The 20,314-nt window shown below is 41.6% G+C and overlaps 1 protein-coding gene across 2 annotated transcripts in view; it reads left to right on the top strand.

Annotated features, from left to right (window-relative positions):
* Positions 1-20,314, top strand: part of LOC104473828 (putative lysosomal acid lipase/cholesteryl ester hydrolase) — a 177,955-nt gene that overhangs the window by 156,518 nt on the left and 1,123 nt on the right. The window contains exons 1-4 of one of the 2 annotated variants that reach the window (XM_010121295.2): positions 11,920-11,940; positions 17,927-18,118; positions 19,155-19,262; positions 19,587-19,664. In XM_010121295.2, the coding sequence (XP_010119597.2) occupies positions 11,920-11,940; positions 17,927-18,118; positions 19,155-19,262; positions 19,587-19,664 (399 nt within the window). Of the gene's footprint in view, positions 1-11,919; positions 11,941-17,926; positions 18,119-19,154; positions 19,263-19,586; positions 19,665-20,314 lie in introns of those variants that run through there. The other variant, XM_086751700.1, reaches the window with a different exon arrangement.

The raw sequence follows: 20,314 nt of genomic DNA, 5'->3' as shown, positions 1-20,314 counted from the left end.
ATAAATAATGTGGTGTAAGGGAGAGTGGCCACTTCGCAATCTCAAAGACCCATCCAACCTGGCCTTGAACACTTCCAGGGGTGAGGCATCCACAACTTCTCTGGGCAACCTGTTTCAGTGCCTCACCACCCTCATAGTGAAGAATTTTTTCCTTATATCTAATATAAATCTACCCTCTTTCAGTTTAAAGGCATTACTCCTTGTCCTATCATTACATGCCCTTATCAAAAGTCCCTCTTGAGCTTTCTTGTAGGCCCCCTTTAGGGGCGGGCTATAAGATCTCCCCAGAGCCTTCTCTTCTCTGGGCTGAACAATCCCAACTCTCTCAGCTTTACTTCATAGGAGAGGTGCTCCAGCCCTCTGATCATCTCTATGGCCCTCCTCTGTACTCGCTCCAACAGATCCATGTCCTTCTTAATGCACGGCTATGAGTTGTCCTGCAACTGGACACCTACTTGTGCCCTTCAGAGGTAGGGATATATGGAAGGAGCAGTGTCTGTGTTCATCAGGCAAGGACTGCAGAATTTTTGTTCATGTGTGTCCCATTTTTGGCTTATGTAGGGTCCTCTTCATTATTTTATTGGGCATGGAGTGGAAGACTTCTAGTTGTATTGTTCCAGACTTCACTTGACTCTCTCTAGGTCATAGTGTTGCTACTGATGGAGTAATAGCCTGTGAGCATACTTGCCTTGCCCATCATCACAGAGAAAACCAAAGAAACACAGAAGAGTAGAATGAGGATCTTCTGAGACCTGAGCCAAATGACTTAATGCAGGATGGTTATTTGTCTACAGAGTGGTAATGGACCAAGCACAAGAAGCTTTTAAATTGACCCCTATTATCTAAGGGTGGTTCTGTTATTTTTGTTGTTGACTGCTTTTTTTTTTTTTTTTGGCAGTTTCCTAACCATTGAAAGTATTGGGAATAGAACATTGCCCATTCCAAAATTTATACTTCAGTATTTAAAGACCATATGTGTGGATGCAAAGTGTCTGAGAAATATTTGAAGACTTTCTCCACCTGTAAAATGATGTGCCACCCATAAAATAACCTGTCCTGACTCAGAAAAGCTCACTACTAGTCAACTGATCTGATAGAATTTCAAAAAAATTGTCAGGCAAATTACCAGTGTTGCAAGAGAAGAGCAGCATTTCTGACTGTTGACTAGGCAGTAACCGAAGCTCCTAGTGACCAAGTTATGTCTGTTTCCTTTTTTTTTCTGTACAGGATACATTAGTGCAACACAGCACTAGTCTCAACTGTGCTGTACTGAATCATCCTTTCTGTTTTATTTTTGCAATAAGTAGCTTCCCAAAACCAAGGTATGCATTTTTCCACATTTTTTTCCCCCTGCCAGCCTAGTGTTTAACTGAAAGGCAGACCTTGAGGATTTTGAGGGAAGTGAAGAGCTCCATGCTCCTAGTCTCCTGGGACTTGAGAGTGGCTCTTAGCCTTTAGGGAATGGCGGGTAAATTGGCATGTCATCAATGCATCAGTAAGAGAGGCAAAACAAACTTCTGTTAGCTGTCTGCAAGGATCTGTCTGTACCTTGTCTGTGAATAGAGTTTTACACTTACAAGTATTAGATTTAGGCAAAACATTACCTCAGACCAGTCTCCCCCTCTTTAGCACTCACAGGTGCTAAAATCTCAATTTTTATATTCTTATAAAAGAATATATAAAGTTTCTACCAGGACTCAAGAATGAGTTCTCAGGAAAACTGTGTTGCCTTACCTGGTTGTATTTCTTCATGTTTTCCTTAGCACCATAGTAATAAGCTTGAAGTTGGTCTGCACATGTTAGCTGTTAATATTGCAACAAGGACAGATTAAATGAAAGTGTTAAGACAGAGCAGAGTGCAGGAGGTGTTTCCTTGCCTGTGATCAAAGCCAAGGCTCAAGCAATGGATAAGCTTCCAGGGATACTGAGAACTGATCATCGAATGAGTGGCTTCATTGCCTTTCCCCTGGCTAACATTCTCTCCTGATCCTCAGCCATGACCCTTGTAAGTTTTGTTATTAAAATTTTGCTTGACTGTCATAGTTAGCTAAAGTTAGGGTCCCTGTTTGTGACACAAAGGTGTGTCAGGACTACTACTAGTCTAGTGTAAAGTATGATACCTCCTCACACACTTCATCTTTTGTGTGCCAGTTTTGTCTGGCCTGCTCACAGCAGTGGTGACATTTCCAGAGGCTCTGTACTTACAAGAGTTTAGCTATTGGGAGCAGGGTGTCATTAGATTAACACTAAACTTTTGTCTTCTTGGATGTTGTTTGTCTAAAAGGAAAAAAAAAAATATGAATCTGTCTTACTGAAAATGTGTGTGCATTTTTTTATCCAAACATTTAAGTAGCTGAGGATATGCTAGAAATCTGCTAGCTTGTCTCTGTTTTTTGGCTCTAGGTGCTGCTGGTCTGGATCCTGGGAATTTTAGTCAGCCATGTGTGCAGGAGCATGCATATGTATAAGTGTTGGCAGAAGTGGCCACAATTCTGTGCACATACAGTGATCTGTTTCTGAGCCCAAGCTCTCTTGCCCTGGTCCAATTTGGAGCATAGGCAGAACAAGCTTAGGTCTGAGAGCGGCGTAAGATGCCAGCAGAAGAGGCAGTTCCCTACTTTCCACTTGTGCCAGCAGAATCACCTGTGTGGTTAACTGGCTTTGGGAGGTGATCCAGGCTGCAGTTAACACTCTGGGAGAAAAGCGTTAACCTACTTTACTTCTTTGTCTGGATCATCCCATGACTGCTCAGGTTTCCACTGTCCTCCTGCTGCCTGCCAAGTGCCTACTGCTTGTGTTCAGTTCTGCAGCTCTCAAGGCAAATGTCTCCATAAATAAAGATGAAAGCTGGAAGCCATTAGAGCCCAACATGCAGAGAGGCCTGATGTGCCCTGGGGAAATCTCAGTGCCTGGTACCAAAGGGGCAATTCAGGTAATGGTCTGGTGAGCCATGGGAAGCGGTGCTCCCTCTGTGGCAGGTGCTCATGGCAGCATGTGAGATGTGATGGGCAGTTTCCCAGATTCACCACCTCTGGAATTCCCTGGAGGCTGTTGGTTGCATAAAAAGCGGTAGTAAGAGTGTGTTTATATGTCAGTGTGCAGTTATACCTGATGCCAATGAATAATGTTCTGTGCTGATGTTCCAGCAGGAGAATGTCCTACGTTCGACTCTGCAGAGAAAGCACAAGTGTTATAAAGGCAGTGCTTACTTTCTTCTGTAATTCTTTCTTCGGAGTACCAGAACTGCCAGAACTCCTTCTGGCAGGGCTTAAGGGTCTTGTGTTTTAAAGATCAGGTTTCTCCTTGGCTGTTTCCCATCCAGACATCATAGCCAGCATCTGTGAGGATGAAGCCTAGGCTGTTGTTGGGCAGGTTAGAAATCCAGTGAATAGAATCTCCTAAAGCAACACAGTGTAGAAAGACTGCAGGCTTGTTTACTGACAAGGAGGAGAGTTTTCTTATGCTGTAGTAGTAACTAATGTATAGTTAAAACAGGGAGTGCACCACCTGGTTGTGCAGGAGTTTTTTCACTTATATGCAGAACTCTAGCCACGTTCCTGACTAGGTGCTCTTGCTGAAATGGAAAGGTGTGGAGCATGCCATTGCATGTACCAAGGACAAAGATGGGGAGCCATGTAAGAGTTAGGTCTCAGACCTTCCTTATGTCCTGTAACTGTGGCACACCTGTATTTTGGCTGTTCCTCCCAGCAGGAATTCTGAAAACACCAAGAATGTATCCATCCTCTGTGGGAACTTCATATTCCTCACTGGGGTATCCGTGATACGTAATAATTTCACTCTGTGGGAAGCCAAAAGACGGTTTGTTAACATGGAATTTGTCCTGTTTTGGAGGGTAACCAAGCTGAGCAGCGTGGATGTGGGCTGTTCTGTGATGGCAGTGCATGGCCCCTGACCATAGGGGCCATGGCTGAGAATAAATATTACAGGTCTTGTGAGAAGATGCATCAGAAGTCTTCTTCAGACCTGCTTAGGTGGTAGTTGCCTGGTATTTGACCCCATATTATGGGACAAAGCAGAGCTGTATTGAGTGACTAACCTCTTGGGAGACATTTTGTCACGTTTTGCAAGGCTGATACAGATCATGCCTTTCTAGAGATTAAATACACAGCAGTATCTGCATAAGACAGTGCCAAAAGCTCTGGGTTTTCATCCATGATGTTTTGTTTTGGTTTGGTTTGGTTTGGTTTGTTTTTTTTTTTCCAAAGTGCGGTTAGGTAAGCCAGGGAGGGTGGATCTCCTATTACAGACTCACTCACAGCACCACCTATTCTTACACTCCTGCCACTATTGTGTGGAAATCTCTGGTGATTCAGAGCAAGGGGTCTTGGATTACGTTGTGCTTTGAGAATCCGCTGTTTGAAGAAGAGGTTCAACCTCCCTTGCCACTGTACTGAGCAAAGAGATTGCTACAGGAGGGGAGGACTTTGCTTCACTTCAGATTGGAAATCAGCCTTTGCCTCCATTGCAAAGGAATTCTCTCTGGCAGCTCAGACTGGATAGGAGCACCAAGGTTTCTTGTAGGCAAGTGCTCCCATCACTGTGCTGGAGGGACCTCTTTGAAGGGGTCCTACTTTTAGCTTCCTAACAAGGACTGTTAGTGATAGGACTACTTGTAGAGTTACTTTAGAAAGAAAGGGAGAGAAAGTGAGACAACTTACAACATTCATAAAGCATTTGTGCTTGCAAGTCTTCCTGTACTGGCTTTTGTCTGAATTCAGAGTGGAGGGCATTGTGAATCCTGCTATGAAGTTGACTCCTTGAGATCAGAGCAGCACGAGGAGGCACCACATCCTGGGGCTGTGTGAAAGAGCACATGCAGGGGTGTTTGTGTTAGGAAGAGTTGAGTGGCATTCCACAGGAAGACCCAAGTGGGGAGTCTCCTGAAGGTTGCCCAAGGTCTGTTCCCCAAGGGGCTGCCAGAATAAGAACCTGTGTGAGGAGGGACTGTCCACAGCTCACACCATGTACTGGGGACCAGGAGTGAGTCAAGGGCTCCAGGAGGCTGTGGAACCAACCTGAGGGAATGTGCTTATGTCATATCAGTGCTAGTTTGTGCCATCAGTTCCTTCTTTTCTGTCTCATATATGGTCCTTCTTATTGTAAATCTGTGTTTTGGCCATCTGGAGGAAGGACTCACTTTTCATGGTTTTTTGGGGGGGTTGACTGATGGTCACAGGGAAGCTTTTCTAAATAGGCTGCATTCTACAATTTCCATCTAGTTAGTGCTCTGCTTTTTGGTTGTAGCCATCTTCATAATCAGCATAGAGGAAACAGGTCATAAAAAGAGAGTGCATTATCTGACATACCATGGGGAAGATTCTGAAGATTTGGAGAGCTTGGAAAGGATAGTCAATAGATTTGTTTTCTCTGAACATCTTCATGAGTGAGGGAATTCTCAATTCTTTTCATTTTTTGTTACATCTATTATACCCCTTGACTCACTAGAACATTTGGATTAAATGAAAACGTGGATATACTCCTAATTTTAATACTGTCAGCCAAACTCACTCTAGTCTATCTGCTTTGTAGGAGAATACTTCCATTCTTCTGTCAGTAGAAGAGAAATCTTCCCACCTGTGTGTTCCATAAGCACAGTTTTATAGTAGATACTCCACTGTTTTCTGCTGTTTCGTTCAGTTCGAACAGAAGTAAAATATGCTCCTCAATTTCTACGTGTGGAACATCATTTGGGAACCAAACTGAAAAGTTCAGCTTAAGTCCAGTTTATTTTTGTACTAATAGGTGAGGCAATAAGGTAGCTAAATTGTTGCCCTTTTTAGGGTATACATTTTTCGATGTACTGTATTGTCACCTGGATTAGCTGGTATGTTTTAAGGCACTCCCAGATGAATGCCTGTAAATCAGAGAGGGTGAGTCAATTGACTCCAAGGCTTGGCACACACTGTCTCATTAATTTCAGAGGCAAAGTTTTGACTGTAAGAGCCTTGAACAGCCATCTATACCTTTTATCTAATGAAGCAACACCAAAGACCAGCCTTTACCATGGCAAACTGGAATTAACAGAAATATTTAATTAAAAAAAAAGTAGACAAAGAGAACAGTTAAAAGATATATTCAAAAGGCCATTTCTGGAGATGTCTGATATTTAATTAAAATATGCTTTAAACCTTCTAGAAATTCATTATTATATCCTGGAGAGAGTCATAATATTTTTCAAACCTACACTGTAAATGGGACAGAAAGGCACCAGGGCAGTTAATGTGGATAGCAGGTACCAGAATCTCCTGGTTAACTTACAAGGAAAGCTTAAATGCAAGCATTTGAAACCGTGAAGCAAACGTCCAATTTACACACACACTTTCAATACCAAGATTTTCATGCATCCACAGTGACATCCTTAGAAAAAAAAAACACCACAGAAACACAAGTAGAACCAAATGAAACCATCTGTTACTCCCTTTTCCCATTTGCGCAGGTCGAAGACTTCTTCCTCCTCTCAACTTTAACAAACATCACTTTGATGCATAGCAACAGGCTTGTGGATCAGAAAGGATGCAGGCTGTCTATTCTGACAAGCAGCTACACAAAAGCAAGACTGCCTGTCTTTATGGAGATAAGCAAGAGAGAAAGAGACCATCAACACATATGCACAAGTAACTTATCTCTGCTTTGCCTGCCTTGCTTGTGTCTTCTGTTGCAGTTCTCAGTCTGTCTCTGCTAGCAGGATGATTCATTGGCAAAAACCTTTGCCAATAAAAGGAAGTAAAAATTTGCTTATGAGAAGCAGTAGAGCGCTGTGTGGTGTCTGCACGTATAGGAGAGCATGTTTAAGTGCTGATTTGGCAGTACTTAATGAGTGGAGATATTTTATGATAAACAGCACCGTTGCATGACATTCTGAAAGACTAAATTGTACCATGGACCAGGAGAGGTTAAGAGGCATCTAACCTGTGTTTAGGATATTTAGCAGGGAGGTGGGGGATTCTTGTCCCCTGAGGCTGTGACAGATCTTGATCTATACTGCTGCCTGTTTTGGGGAGTGCTGTGACCGCATTGTTTTGGGATCAAGAGGACGAAGAGTCCAGCTTTTCTCAACACTTTCTACCTGTGAATGTGGTTTCTACAGAAGCTGGTGTGGTCACTGGTTCCACACTTGTCACTTGTTTTCTGAACCGCTGTTTGCAGATTACTCGGGGACAATTCTTCTTTGTTAGGTAATCTTGGAATAAAAATACAAGTAATTGGAAAGGTATGTATTTAGCATCACATACCATTCCTGAATCTGTTGTTCAATGAACACCAACTACAGCACACAAAGACCAGTTTGCCCTGAATAAGCCTGCTTCTGTAGAGATTCTGAAGTATTGAATTGTTTGAAACTATTGTGTAAACTTTGACTCAGAGAAGATGCTAAAAAGATTTCTTGCTTCTTTCAAGCTATTTTCAAAAACTCTGTGAAAAAAACCACAGAGATCTCTGCCTAACAGCTGAATTATTTGTAGTCAGCCGAAGGGCTCAATCCTTGCTGAAATTGGCCTGGTGCTTTGGTGCAGCGTATTCACTGCAATATAGGTGCTAATCATCTGCTGTCTTGTGGGGGCAAATGGAGTGAACTAAGTCTTTTTTAGTATACAGAACCTGAGAGTCACCACAGAAACAATTCTGCTTTATAAAATAGAGTGCGGTCTATGGAAAATCCAAGAAAGTAATTTCTCAATGAAAAAAGTTGCAGCTTGGCCAGTCTGATATCCCTGCTCAGTAAGAGATACAGAAGACTTCTCTGCTGTATTCCCAGCTAACACCATGCTAACTTTTTTTTGTTTGTTTGTTTTGTACAATTGTGATCCTGGAATGATCTGCAACATTTTAGCTAGTTTCACCTCATGTTGGCGCATGGGATGTATAATATTGTTTCTGGTGTTAGTTATTAGAAATAGTGAAGAGCAAAAGATAGGTAAACCCACATATTGGCCCTTTGGAAGTTTGGAAAAGAGTGGACTGAACAGGGAAAAAATACAATGAAAGTAATGAATATAAAAAGAGCATAGGAAACACAAAACTTAAAAGGCATCAGAAACTTCCCAGGGCATTTTGTTATGCTGTCCTTACTTAGAGAGCCATGTCAGCTGGGATAGTACGTATTCTGTTTTGAAAGTGCTGAGCAAAACTTTGATGCCCAGGTGGTCTGGCCTACAGCTGGACATAGCATGAACTGCCCAAGTACACCTTAACGCTCAGCGTCTGTCAGAGTCTCTCTGAGGTACCCCCTGGTTATCCTGTGACTCCAAATACATCCTTGATGGTCCACAGGTGTGAAGGGGGAGGGCAAAGGCAAATATGTGTGTTCCTTTCTCCTTTGCAAACCCTGTAAAATACAAAAGTAGTGTTCATTTAAGGAAATGGTCTGTATCTGCTTTTCCTTTTGACTTTGAACCCTGTTCCTCTTCCCAAGTACTTTAATGGTTCTCATAGATATTCTCCCTGCATTTGGCAGATAATTACCTAACGTTTGACCAGGCACGTATGGCAAAGAATCTAGCTGTTTGTCAAATGCTTCAATGTGCTGAGGCATTGCCCAGTCACTGTGCTACCTGTCCAATTTTAAATTGAGTTACCATGTAGGATAACACTGATTGTGAAAATGCATACACATGTCAGCAGGTTTGTGCAGCTATACAGCCCCACTGACTTTTACAGGACTGTTGTGTTTCACATTGTACAGTTGTCCTGGTTCCGGCTAGGATAGAGTTAATTTTCACTGGAGCTGGGAGAGGAACTGGAGCTGGTGGCACCTGTGACTGGGGGACACAGCTGGGATAATTTACCCAAACTGGCCAAAGGGCTGTTCCATCCCACGGGGCATCATGCTCAGTATATAATGCAGGGATGGTGCATGATTTTGCTTCTTGGGAGGAAGCTGGGCATCAGGGTCCACTGTGAGCTATTGTACTGTCGATTATGTGCTTAAGTATATTCTGCTATTGTTTTTGTTTTCCATCTATGTTTTATTTTCCTTTGTTGTTAAACTTAAAGTATTTTTATCTCAACTCAGGAGTTTTGCCTTTTCTTTCCTGATTCTCCTCTTCATTCACTGAAAGGAGGGAGAGCGAGTGGGCAAGTAAGTGCAGAGCAACTGTGTGGCATTTTAACTGCTGAGTGGGGCTAAACCATGACAGCAGCGTTGCCAATGAACTGCTTATGGGGAACAGGATCTTGGGCAGCCCAGCATCAACCCATCTGAACAATGATGAAAAATGGGAAAGAGATAAATTCTGCAACCCTGCCTCTTGTATTCTCTCCTTAGGATACATCGTGAAGTGGGAACATGTCTGTATCCTATTTTCTAGTACTTGCTGGTTTTGGGAGGATTACCAGATGCACTGTACCCTGCAGGTGTAGTGAATCAACAGCTTCAGCACAGGGACAGAACTTCCTCAAAACTACCCTAAGCCTGAAGAAATGGATTTCCTGGAACCAGCCTTGCAGTCTTCATATCAGTTTCACAAATTGAGTTCTTTGCACAAAGTGTATTTCTCTGCCCTTGATGTCTCCAGTGCATGTTTAGAAGCAAGCATATAGCAAATAAATTCTGAACCAAAACTCTGTAGCTAACAGTCTTCCAAGGGGAAGTGTAAAGGGTGAGTGTTTCTCTTTCCAGGCACTGGCCATTCCAGGACTGCATTTCTTGGGAAGACATGTTCCTGAGGATTGTCCTGCACATACAACTCTAGCAGGCCAGATTTCTTTCCTGAGAGTAGTGTAACTCATGCCATTTGGAGCAATATCATCTACAGTGCTTGGGAATTAAAGAGATAAATGATCTTCCATACTTCTTTTTTTGGAGGTGCTGTTCTGAGATGTAAGTGATATTTAGTTTTAAAAATGAATTGCCCTAATTATTTCTCTGGCGAAGGCCCTTCTGATAAACTCTTAATTCACCTCAGGCTCACATGAAACTTTTAAAGTGCTGTTAAATTCTTTCGGGAAGTAAGAATCACATTTCTTGCACAGACTGAGTAGGTGCCAGTTTGCCCATGCATTGAGTCTTGGTACCTTTTGGAGAAAAAAAGACTTACTCAACAATAAAAGATTAAAATTCTCAGGATTCAAATCCTTGTTTACAAGCATGGCAAAGAACACTAAAGCAATAGCGAAGCAGAACTGAACCTGTGACTACTTAAGTTTGCATGAGTTTCATACCTCATGGCAATTGGGCTGCTTATCTGTGCTCCAGCTAAAGCTCTGAGCAAAGCAATTGTTTACGTGATTTTCAAGAGGGCCTGAGATGGGATGCTGGATTAAATGATAGTTTACACTATCTTGGGAAAAGTGATGCCTGAAGTGCTCTCTGTGCTTTGTGGAGGGGGGTGTGTGTTGGTTTTTTTTTTTGTTGTTGTTGGGGTTTTTTTTTGTTTGTTTGTTGTTTTTTTTCTGTGGAGGAGGGGGTTTGAATATGTTTCCTTGTTACCATGCATTTGTATATTGATGTTAGGGCAGGACTGAGTAAACTGCTAAGCTGTTATATGCAACAGCTGAATGATTTGAGGTTTCTTTCAAGAAGCTGTAGTTTGTAAGTTCCAACAACTCAGCCAGTTGATGTAGAAGGATGTCCACTTAGGATCTGGATGTGAAGAAACACTGACAAGGATTACCTTTTCGCATTTGAGCTGTTACTCCTTCATCTCTTTAGGCCAACAGAATATTCACCATATGCTGAAAGATCAATCTACTGGGAGGATCCCAATGAGGTTTGTTGCAGGAAAGTGTAGTGTACATTTCTGTTGCAAGCCAACTTAATTTTCTTCTGGTAAGTAGCTATTGAAAGGGTTAGAATGGTGCCAGCAAACTAACGATACAGTCAATAGAGCTGTACTACTTTAACCAGAGAAGGATAGAGACAGTATGAGTGATTTCACATGGCCCCCACCTCACTTGGGAATAAATATTAAAATTGCATGGAAATAAAAGTTCTCAAATGTAAGGTAGAGGGCTTGGATTTAAGATGGACAGTTACATGCATGTGATTTAAAACTTGTTTTAAATATGCTTGAAATATAGGAAACATGGATCTAAACTATGAAGGGAAAAGAGATTTTGGGGTGTTCGCAGACACTTGAAATCTGCATGCCTTACTTGGAAAGACTGAGTGTAGTACAGAAATACTATCAACATCTTGTCTTAGAGCCTTAAAGACTCAAAGGGGATGGTGACATCAGCAATAATTTTCTTGCTAAGGAAGGTCTACTGAAATTAACATATAAAATTAACAAGTTAAACACAAACCATATTAATTGTTTGGGCTGGGCTAGGAAGGGAAGGCAGAGCAAAAGGTGATGAAAGCGGCTGGCCTATTTAATAGTAGACTGAAGGTAATGACATCAGGAATTCTCTTTAAAGGCGTGGGATCTAGTTGCTTCCCTTTTCCTGGTAGGCGTCTGAGGTGTTCTTGCAGAGGGTTTGGGATATGTTTTAGTCAGAAGTAGCTTGAGTGGCAAACTAGCTACTGTTCACAGTTACTTGGTTTAAGTTTCATGCCTTTTTTTTTTTCTTTTCCCCCTTCCCTTTCTTCACTTGTGAAACTTTCTTCCTCCCTCTCTCTCTCCCTCCTCCCCTCCTCAGCCTGTTTTGCTACTTTCCTTTTTAGGCAACTGGAGGCTGTTATTACAAAAATTACAAAGGAAAATGTTTCTCTGTTGTAACTTGTTCCGTCAGTCTCCTGTAAGCTGCTGTTCTCACGTTTACCTCCCTGGGTTGGGTTTCTGAAGACAATTGTTTCGTGCTACCAAGTAGAAATCACTTAAAGGAAATATAGCTTAAGAAAGAGTAATACGTTTAAGTCAAATATTAACCAGATTCAAACAAGTTCAAGAGCATTTCAAGTGAGGTTAACTTGTAGGGCTGGTGAACAAGAACGAACTCAAGCAGTGAAGAATAGGCATGGGGATACTCTATTCAGAGGTACGTGACCATTTTTTGTACAGTAACTGAAGCTACTGAAGTATGGATGTACACGGGGCTTGTTTTGTTCCCTTCACAGCCTCCCATGCAGAGGCTTTTACATATCCGGAAGTTCTTTTCCTTTAGAAGTGCTGGGCTTTGCCTGTTACAAATTGACAAAGATACTGTTTGTAGGAATATAGAAAATGCAGTAATCAGTGTAATTGTTGTCACTTCACAGAGAATGTACATATGTGTTCAACATTTTTGTTGTTCTGTGTTGAGATCAAAATGATTCTGATCATAGTGCATGGGCAGTTAAGAAGTGCAAACAACTCCTTGGCTTATGATGAATATAGATGATAAAGTTAATGCCTAAGGGAACATTCCCTCCCACCCCATGATTGTTTTAGGAATGTGATTTTTTTTTTTTTTTTTTTAGCTCTTATCTCTATGGGTTTGTCCCCTGAATACGGTCCATTTAGCATACTCCTGGATTTTAGCATAAATTGTACCTAATCTTATTCATTATTTTATAAACTTTCCATTTGTACACTTGGGAACAAATGACAGTTTTGGTCCTTTTTTACTATGAATACAGTGGATTGCACTGCTGTTTCTTTTTCCGGAGTTAGCATTACATAGCTGCTCCTGTAAAAGGTTTCATTTCTACGCTGAAAGCAACACTTTCATTTTTAAAAGGCTGTTCAATGACAACAAGTATCTTCTCCTCTTTCAGTATTACAGGGAGCTTTAATCCGTTCATTCACAAGGTGATGGGTTGGGTAGACTGCACCTTACTCTGAAAGGCTTTGTTGCCTCTCTCCAGATCTACTGCTCTGAGATAGTATTGTACAAGACAGCAGTGTCATCTAGCTGAATTAAAGTGGTGTTTGGGGAATGTTCAATTGCTGTCCATATCTTCCATTCTGATTCATGAATATTTTCATATATATTAGGTCTCCTCCTTTAAAAATTTTGAGATATAGTTTTCTGAGTAAAGTATGGTTCATTTATACAGGATAGAAGTCTAGAGAAGTGCAAATGAGGACATGTAAGTTTTTTATTTTCTGGAGAATACGAATTGGATACTCATGCATTCCTCAGCATTAGAAACATGATGAAGCCTCTCCTGTTTAGTTTGTAGTATGCCTTTGGATGAGTTTTAGTGCACAGGTAGAGACCATGGATTGGGTCAGAATATCTGGGTGTTACGAAGTGACTCCTTTTTGTCTGAACAACAGCAAAGCATTCATGTAACTTAGGCAATCCCCTGCAGTTTTCAAAGGATGAAGCAATTATAACCTGAAATTGCTTTCCCAGTTGCAAGACTGGCTTTACCTTAGCCTCCTCTCTATTGGCTGACTGCTTTGTCTTTAGTGCTTTAGTGTCTTTTTTCATGTGTGGTAGAACTTACTGAATAGCTCGTGGTTTATCACTACCTCAGCAAAGCTCAGCGGAGGGAGAAGCTCTGAAAACAAGTAGACAAATTCAGATGTGGCAGTTCACCTCTGTCTGAGTAAAGTACTAGGTGCTGATTTTAATCACATCTCATAATTGATTTAAGAAAAAAAAAAAGAAAAAAATAACTTGTTCAGAGGTATTGTCCTTCTTCCTGACAGTGAAAGTTTTTGTTTACTTTTCTTGCACTTGTTATCTAGTGATCTTATACTGAGGGATCTCAGCCATGAAAACCCTTGCCTGTCCTATGACTATTTCTTACCTTTCCTGAAGCCTCAGACACTGAACAATGAAATCTCCTTCTGAAGGGCTTGTAGAAGTGTTGTAGAAAGACAGATTCTAATCTAACTGTAGAAGGTTTGCTTTAAAACTGCATGTTCAGTTTTCCTTTGAACACCTGACTTGGGTGGCCATCACTTATTCATTGATGTATCTAATCTTCAGACTCCAACTTTCAGTCCCCAGTGTCTGCCCATTGCTTTCTTCAGTTGGGCAGAGCTGTGTGCTCTGGTTCATGGAGAATCTGTTAGTTCATGGTTAGCCCTGATGCTGTGGCAGGGAAAGGGCACCACTAGTGAGGGCAGAAGGAATTTGATGTTGCGATTCTCTGTTTTCCCTCCCTTCCATGGTATGTTTTGTGCAGCATCACACTGTCAGGTTAACAGTGTGCAGCTTGCCTGAATGTTAGGCAGTGCTGCAGAAGTGTGAGTGAGAGCAGAAGTGAAGGGCTTTGCTGCCAGACAGTTCAATGGTGTGCTCACTTCCTCTTGACCTGAGCTGGAATTCTTGGTCCTACTTCCCCTCCCTTCAAACCTAGAGCCCGTGTTTGTACTGCGTGTAACGTTTGATGTGCCTGTGCCAGGTCTGCCCTGCTGCATTGTGGAGGTGGGCTAGGTCTGTTCTGAGTTCTCTGGGGTGGGTGTAAGTGAGAGTAGCCACCCTGTGTCTTGGACTGCAAAGCCCCCCATAAGCTGTGAGCTCGGTTCCCATGATGCTTTCTTCAGGTTTTTTTTTGTTGTTGTTGTTGTGAGAGCACTGGCTTTTGTTTCTTGCACGTGCTTAAAGGAGATGCTATAGACTTCACACCTGTGCTCTGGTTGCCAGTGTATGTGTCTCGAGGGAAGCTGTAGGGGTTCTCCTGGCTGTACTACGCCTCTGTGAGACTTCTGCACTTGCAGTCCTGCTCCTCTCCACAGCTCAGCCCTAGTCTGAGATGTGAACTTCGGATTTTTCTGAAGCCTATTTATCCTGAGAATGTATCTCATAGGTTTGTTTCCCTCTTGTGTATGATGGGTGAATAACAATGCTATAAGAACCATGATGTGAATCAGGAGCTGGTTGTTAAGCTACGTCATTGCTGAGGCAATCTTCTAACTTTTGAAAACTGAATGGGGGCTTCCAGACTTCTAGCCTCCATACTTTTCTGTAAACATAAAGGAAATGTGCTTTCTTGGCTTTTGGATGGAATCTACTCCTTGTATATAACCCTGTCCTAACTCTAATTTGCCTTACTGCTGATATTCCAGACAGATGCTGCCTAACTGTGTGTATGTAAGAAATTCTGTTAATCATCTTCTGAGCAAAGTTTGGAGAATTGTTTAAAACAGTCTTAAGCACAGTTAGGCCTAATTTACATAGAGCTGCCAGATCAGAAACCCAAAAAAGTGAAAGGTGGAGGAGGAGTTTGTGGCAGAGGCTTCACAACCACAGAAATCCTTGCACGCTTCCCAAGCTCCAACCTAGAGCCAGTCAAGTTTTGTGTCCGTTCTGCTGCTACTGGAAGCCTGATTTGGAGCTTTACTCTGCACATAGCAAGAAATCTTTCTAATTTTCATGTTAAACTTCTTGGTCAGATATATCACCTTTTTTACCTTATTCCCTGAAATTAATTGGCTCTTCTTCTCTAATACTTACCCTTTAATTTATTTTGGAACACTTACAGCCCTGTCTCTTTTCTTCCTAGCCAAACTAAGCAAATCGGTCTTTCTCCAGGCTCTTCATATTCCTCAGCTGTGTAGATGTTTTACACTCCTGCCATAGTCCAATCTCATTTATGGGCCCAGATGACAAGAACTGTATCTCTATCGCAGTTATGGGCCTTCTATAACAGCTCTCTTCTGAGAGAAAGATTGCCTAATATACCATTCGACACTGGTTGTTGTTTCTCATACCTTTCTTACACAGGTGACTGATTGCCACCTCTTTGTAATTTTTATCTTTATTTCCTAACGTGTTTTTTTTTTCTGAAGTCCTATTGTTATTGATATCAAAATAATGAGCCTATAGTTGTTTGGATTGCTTTGTTCTCTTACCTAAATATTTTCCTACTATGTTTGCTCTTCCAGTCACGGAGTTGTGTTTGTCAATTTGAGAGGTATATTACAAGTCTGATCTATGGGACTTTTCATCTTTCTTTGACTAAAGGAGGCATTTTCTAGAATGCAAGCCAGCAGAGTGGGCCTTGAGAAAATCCCGTAAAACCAGGAAGAAAGTTTTGGTTTGGTCTGGTTTTTTTTCTTTTTTTTTTTTTTTTTAAATATGAATAGAACATATTAATGCATGAAAGAATCAATTCTACAAAGAACTGTAGTGGGATAATAATAATAATTTAAAAATACTTTAAGTACATCAGTTACTCATGTATTAGCTGTTGGAATGGATGAGAATTGCTTCCTTACATTCTCTATGCCCTGGATGATTCCTGAGAACAGCCGCTTTCAGAAGGTAAAAGAGCACGTGTGACTTGTGTGCTGGTCTCTGTGTGTGACTTCAGTCCCAAATAATGTAATCTCTTAGGGAGTGGGAAGTGCTCCATTATTCATGGCTCTAGAAAGAGTTCAACAGTAGTGTGAGATTTAGAAAAAGATCCAACAGGTCAATGAGAGTATCAGTCAGAAATGCCTGGAGCTTAATGGCCTAGCAAGTAAAACTCTTTGAGGCAGTATAGAAAGAAAAGCACAAAAGCGTATCATTTGGTGACACGAGCTGCTGGATAAGCAAGAATCTGGAGCAGGTGTTCAACCAAACAGCAGATCTCCTGCATCTTTAAATAAGCAAAACGATATTTAAAAGCAAGAACAGTAGGGAAATCGGAGGTGTAGACAGCCTCCACTTGATCTTCTCTTTCCTGGACATGAAGATACAGTACTAGACACTGACATGACTAAGAGCAAGGTTCCAGAGCAAACCGATCATTTAGATGGCACTACTGTGCAGGTCACTTACACTAACAGGAATTTAAAAGAGGGATTTCTCCTTAAAATCATTAAAACAGTTCTGGTTCTGGAGGAGTGTATAACAGCAAATGGTATATGTAGGCCTTTGTAAGAGTACAGACAGATGTGCAAATTTACAATATTGCGTGCATTCTTTGTAGATTTTAGTCTGATGTAATAAAAACAAAACAAGAAGTAGTGCAAGGTCTGGTAAGCATGTAAATACTTTATTTGGAAAGGAAAATAACTTCTCTTACGCAGCTGTCCAGAACACTAAGCAGCAATGACGCTGGAGGTAAAGTTATTTTGTAGATCAAAGTCTGTCTGAACTGAAAGTGTAAATAAGATTAATCTTCTTAACGTGTATTGGAGGGGAAGCTACCTGCAGAGGGGATGAGGAAAGGGCTCAGAGTTCAGGGCTAGATCTTGTTCATGCAGTTTATTTAGGATGTGATAGAAGGAAGATGGGAAAGAAAAACTGCAGATAATATTTCAAGAAAATGCCTGTCTTGCAAAGTATCAAAGACAAAAGAAAAGAAAAACTTATTTTCTTTTTGATTGCAGAAGTTCAAATGCAACCAGCCTGTCAGACTTCCCACTGCTATTTTCTGTCTGTACTAGGCCATTAGAAACTTGTAGTATTCCTTTTGTTCTCAGCCCCTTCTTAGTCTGAGTTCTTGCTGCTGGAGAGGGAGGGAATTGCAGGTTAGGTCAAGGGTGTGTAAAAATACTCAGCGAAGACTTAAGCAGCAAGTAGTTCTCAAAAGCCAAGCAGGATCTGAGCTGTGGGCATACACACATGTATTTTTTAGGTATGAAGTTTAACTTCAAATTCTAGAAAAGAAACGTTGGGAGGGTTTGGTTTTTCAACTTTCACCTGAAGTGTGGTTGTGTTCTGGGAACCGATGAGTCAGAAGCGGTGCCTCTTGTTCAGCAGTGCTCATCCAAAGGGAAAGCCTGCGGTCGACCTAGAGAGGCCCGGGCTTGTCAGTGCGTGCTGCTTAATACAATGAGCAAATCCCGTGAGATCAGATGCTGTTTTTTTAATGGCTGAAAATGGGCCGGATTTATTCCTTGGATTATAGACACATCATCCAAGGTGAACAGAAAGTTTGTTCCGCTGTGCAAGGGCTGTGAGTTCCCAGCCCGAGAGCGGCTGCCTGGCAGCTGCAGGAGTGTCTCCTACCACCATCTTCTGGAGGTCTCCTACCACTGCAGCCTCTCTCGGAAGGGCACGGCAGTGTCTGGGGTGTGCAAGTAGTGAGTTGGAATGGGAAGTATGGATGTCTTAGTGAAACTTCTGCTGACGAATATTATCTTCTCTCTTTCAGCCCATTTGTCAGGCAGCTTACAATAATGATTTTAATGAAGTTCAGCTCCTTTTGGAGCACAACAGCAAATATCTGAACATCCAGGACAGCTTCAGTGGAGACACCCCCTTAATTTGTGCATGCAAACAGGGAAACAACAGGATAGTTAGCTATCTCTTAAAAAGAAATGCTGATGTCAACCTCAGAAACAAGGTAAGTGGTCACCAGCTCCTTTGCAGTGACTGTTCTTTCAGATTCCTGGAGTGTATGTCTGGGGACGCTGGCAAGCACAGCCAAACCCGAGGCTTGTTTCCAACTGAGGCATAACAGTCAAATTACAATTCAATAAACCTATACGTTTCTGTTTGTCTCCTCATTTATTTTCCTAACTTGCCAACGCACACGAAATAACAAACATTGCTGACTTGAATTTTTCTCGGTGCTCACGTTCCCCGTTCAGGTAATACCGCATGCCATCCCTGGTCCCAGGTGGGTTCTGCCTGCTTCCCATGCAGCACTCTGTGTTCAGGTTCTGTCTGTCTCATCTGTAGCCTTTCTTTCCCTCTGTCTTTTTCTTTACCTTGGTTAAGAGGAAGGTCTGAAGGAGAGTCTGTCCATGTCTCACAAATGTATCCACAAGGAGAGACTGACTAGAAAAACCTTCCTTATTTCCTCTGCAGACCTGCTTTTGTCATGCCACAGAACCGTAGCATGACACCTAATAGCGTGCTGGAGGGCAAGGAGGGAAGCCTTTCGTGTGCTCTTCCCGTTCCCTATTTTAAAAAACTACCTGCCTTGCACAATAGCTGTGACTGGCTATTTTCCCGAAGGTCATGAGGAAGTGTGTTTTTGTGGTAGATTTCCTTGTAGGTTACAAATAAAAAGAAGCTGAAAGGTGTGTGTTCTGCCTTCATTACTAATTTATTCTTAGGATATTAAGGGTGATAAATAGCCAGGAAAAAAACCCACAACATTGTCAATTCTATTGTATCATCTCATACTCTGAGGCAATGTTTAGCAAGTTCCTACACATTTGTAGGCTATCTTACATCTCTGGTTTCCAGTGTATTTGTTTCTATTGTAGGATGGCAGCAAATGTGTCTGTTTCTGCTTGAAAATTAGAGAAATATTTCTAGTAGATAATCCGAAGGAAAGCTTGTGAAATACAAAATGGTCTACCATTGTCAATGTTAAACAAATATAATCAGATCACTGAACCTGGTACTAATCAGAGTTATTTTGTGTTTAGAAGAAACGCACGTGTCTGCATTATGCTGTGAGGAAACGGTTTACCTTCCTTGACTATGTGCTCATCATAATCCTCATGCCAGTTTTGCTTATTGGATATCTTCTCATAGTGAGTCTGGATGAAAGCAGAAAAGCCTCTGTACCTTTCCCCTTCTTACCTTTCTCATGGCAGTATTTCAGGCCAGGAATCTGTACAGAATATGGCCTGCTGTTTTTAAAGCGAGGACTGATGGAGAGCAACAGAAGCAGCAAGGATTTTGCAGTGAATGTAGCAAAGGAACAGAATTATATCACTGCATCAGTCTGTGTTTGCAGAAGCCAGACATTCTTCTCTTTTGATGAGAAAAACAAACACCCCCCCCAAGTACTTAGCCAAAATCTTAATACTACATGCAGATAAACTGTGTTACGTTTTTTTCCTTGCACCAAACAGATCTCAAAGACTAAACAAAATGAAAACCTGATCAAGATGTTGCTTAGAGCTGGAGTGGATGTTAATGCTACAGACTTTGTAAGTGGATTTATACAAATGCAAATGTGGTTTGTAAGCATGCAACATTACTAAAAAAGGACTTAAGAATCTTCTAGCAATATGGTCCTGCTTTCAGAGTAGGATCAGAGACTGAACTGATTGCAATGTAGCAAGAGGATTCAGTGTTTCCCCTTGACACTTAGGCAATAGTTTTGTACTGTACACAGAAATAATTCTCCACTGATAATTGATTCTCCCTTTCTGACCAATGCCCTCTTAAGAGAATCCAAGCAAGCTGGGTTGAAATACTTGTGTTAAATACCTGATCCTGTAAAGATTTTAGTGATATGAGGGTCTGAGTTTATCACCCTTTATGAGTTCCTGGACTGGAGCAGATTTGTGGGCAAAGGTTGTGCCACAGTGCTAGACCCTTTTGTGTCTTTTCTTGATCTTCAGAGTGTGTGATTTGCCATGTGTAGAGTTCGGTATGCACTAGCCTACTTGAGTGTGGTAAAGATATCCTCTCCTCTAAGGTAGAAAACAACCTCCAATTTTAGCAGCACCAAATTCTAAATCACTGAAGTGTGAGCAAACAGTATTGCTTAAGACATAGTTCTTGAGATCCAGATCATGGAATCTTCTGAAATTAGTAAAGAATTACTGGCTTCCTGATAAAGGTAACAGACCTG

Source organism: Chlamydotis macqueenii, chromosome 7 (genome assembly GCF_036417535.1).
Source record: "Chlamydotis macqueenii isolate bChlMac1 chromosome 7, bChlMac1.mat, whole genome shotgun sequence".
NCBI classification, from domain to species: Eukaryota; Metazoa; Chordata; class Aves; order Otidiformes; family Otididae; genus Chlamydotis; species Chlamydotis macqueenii.
Note: the sequence above shows the minus strand (reverse complement) of the source record. Positions and strands in the feature narration are given on the sequence as shown.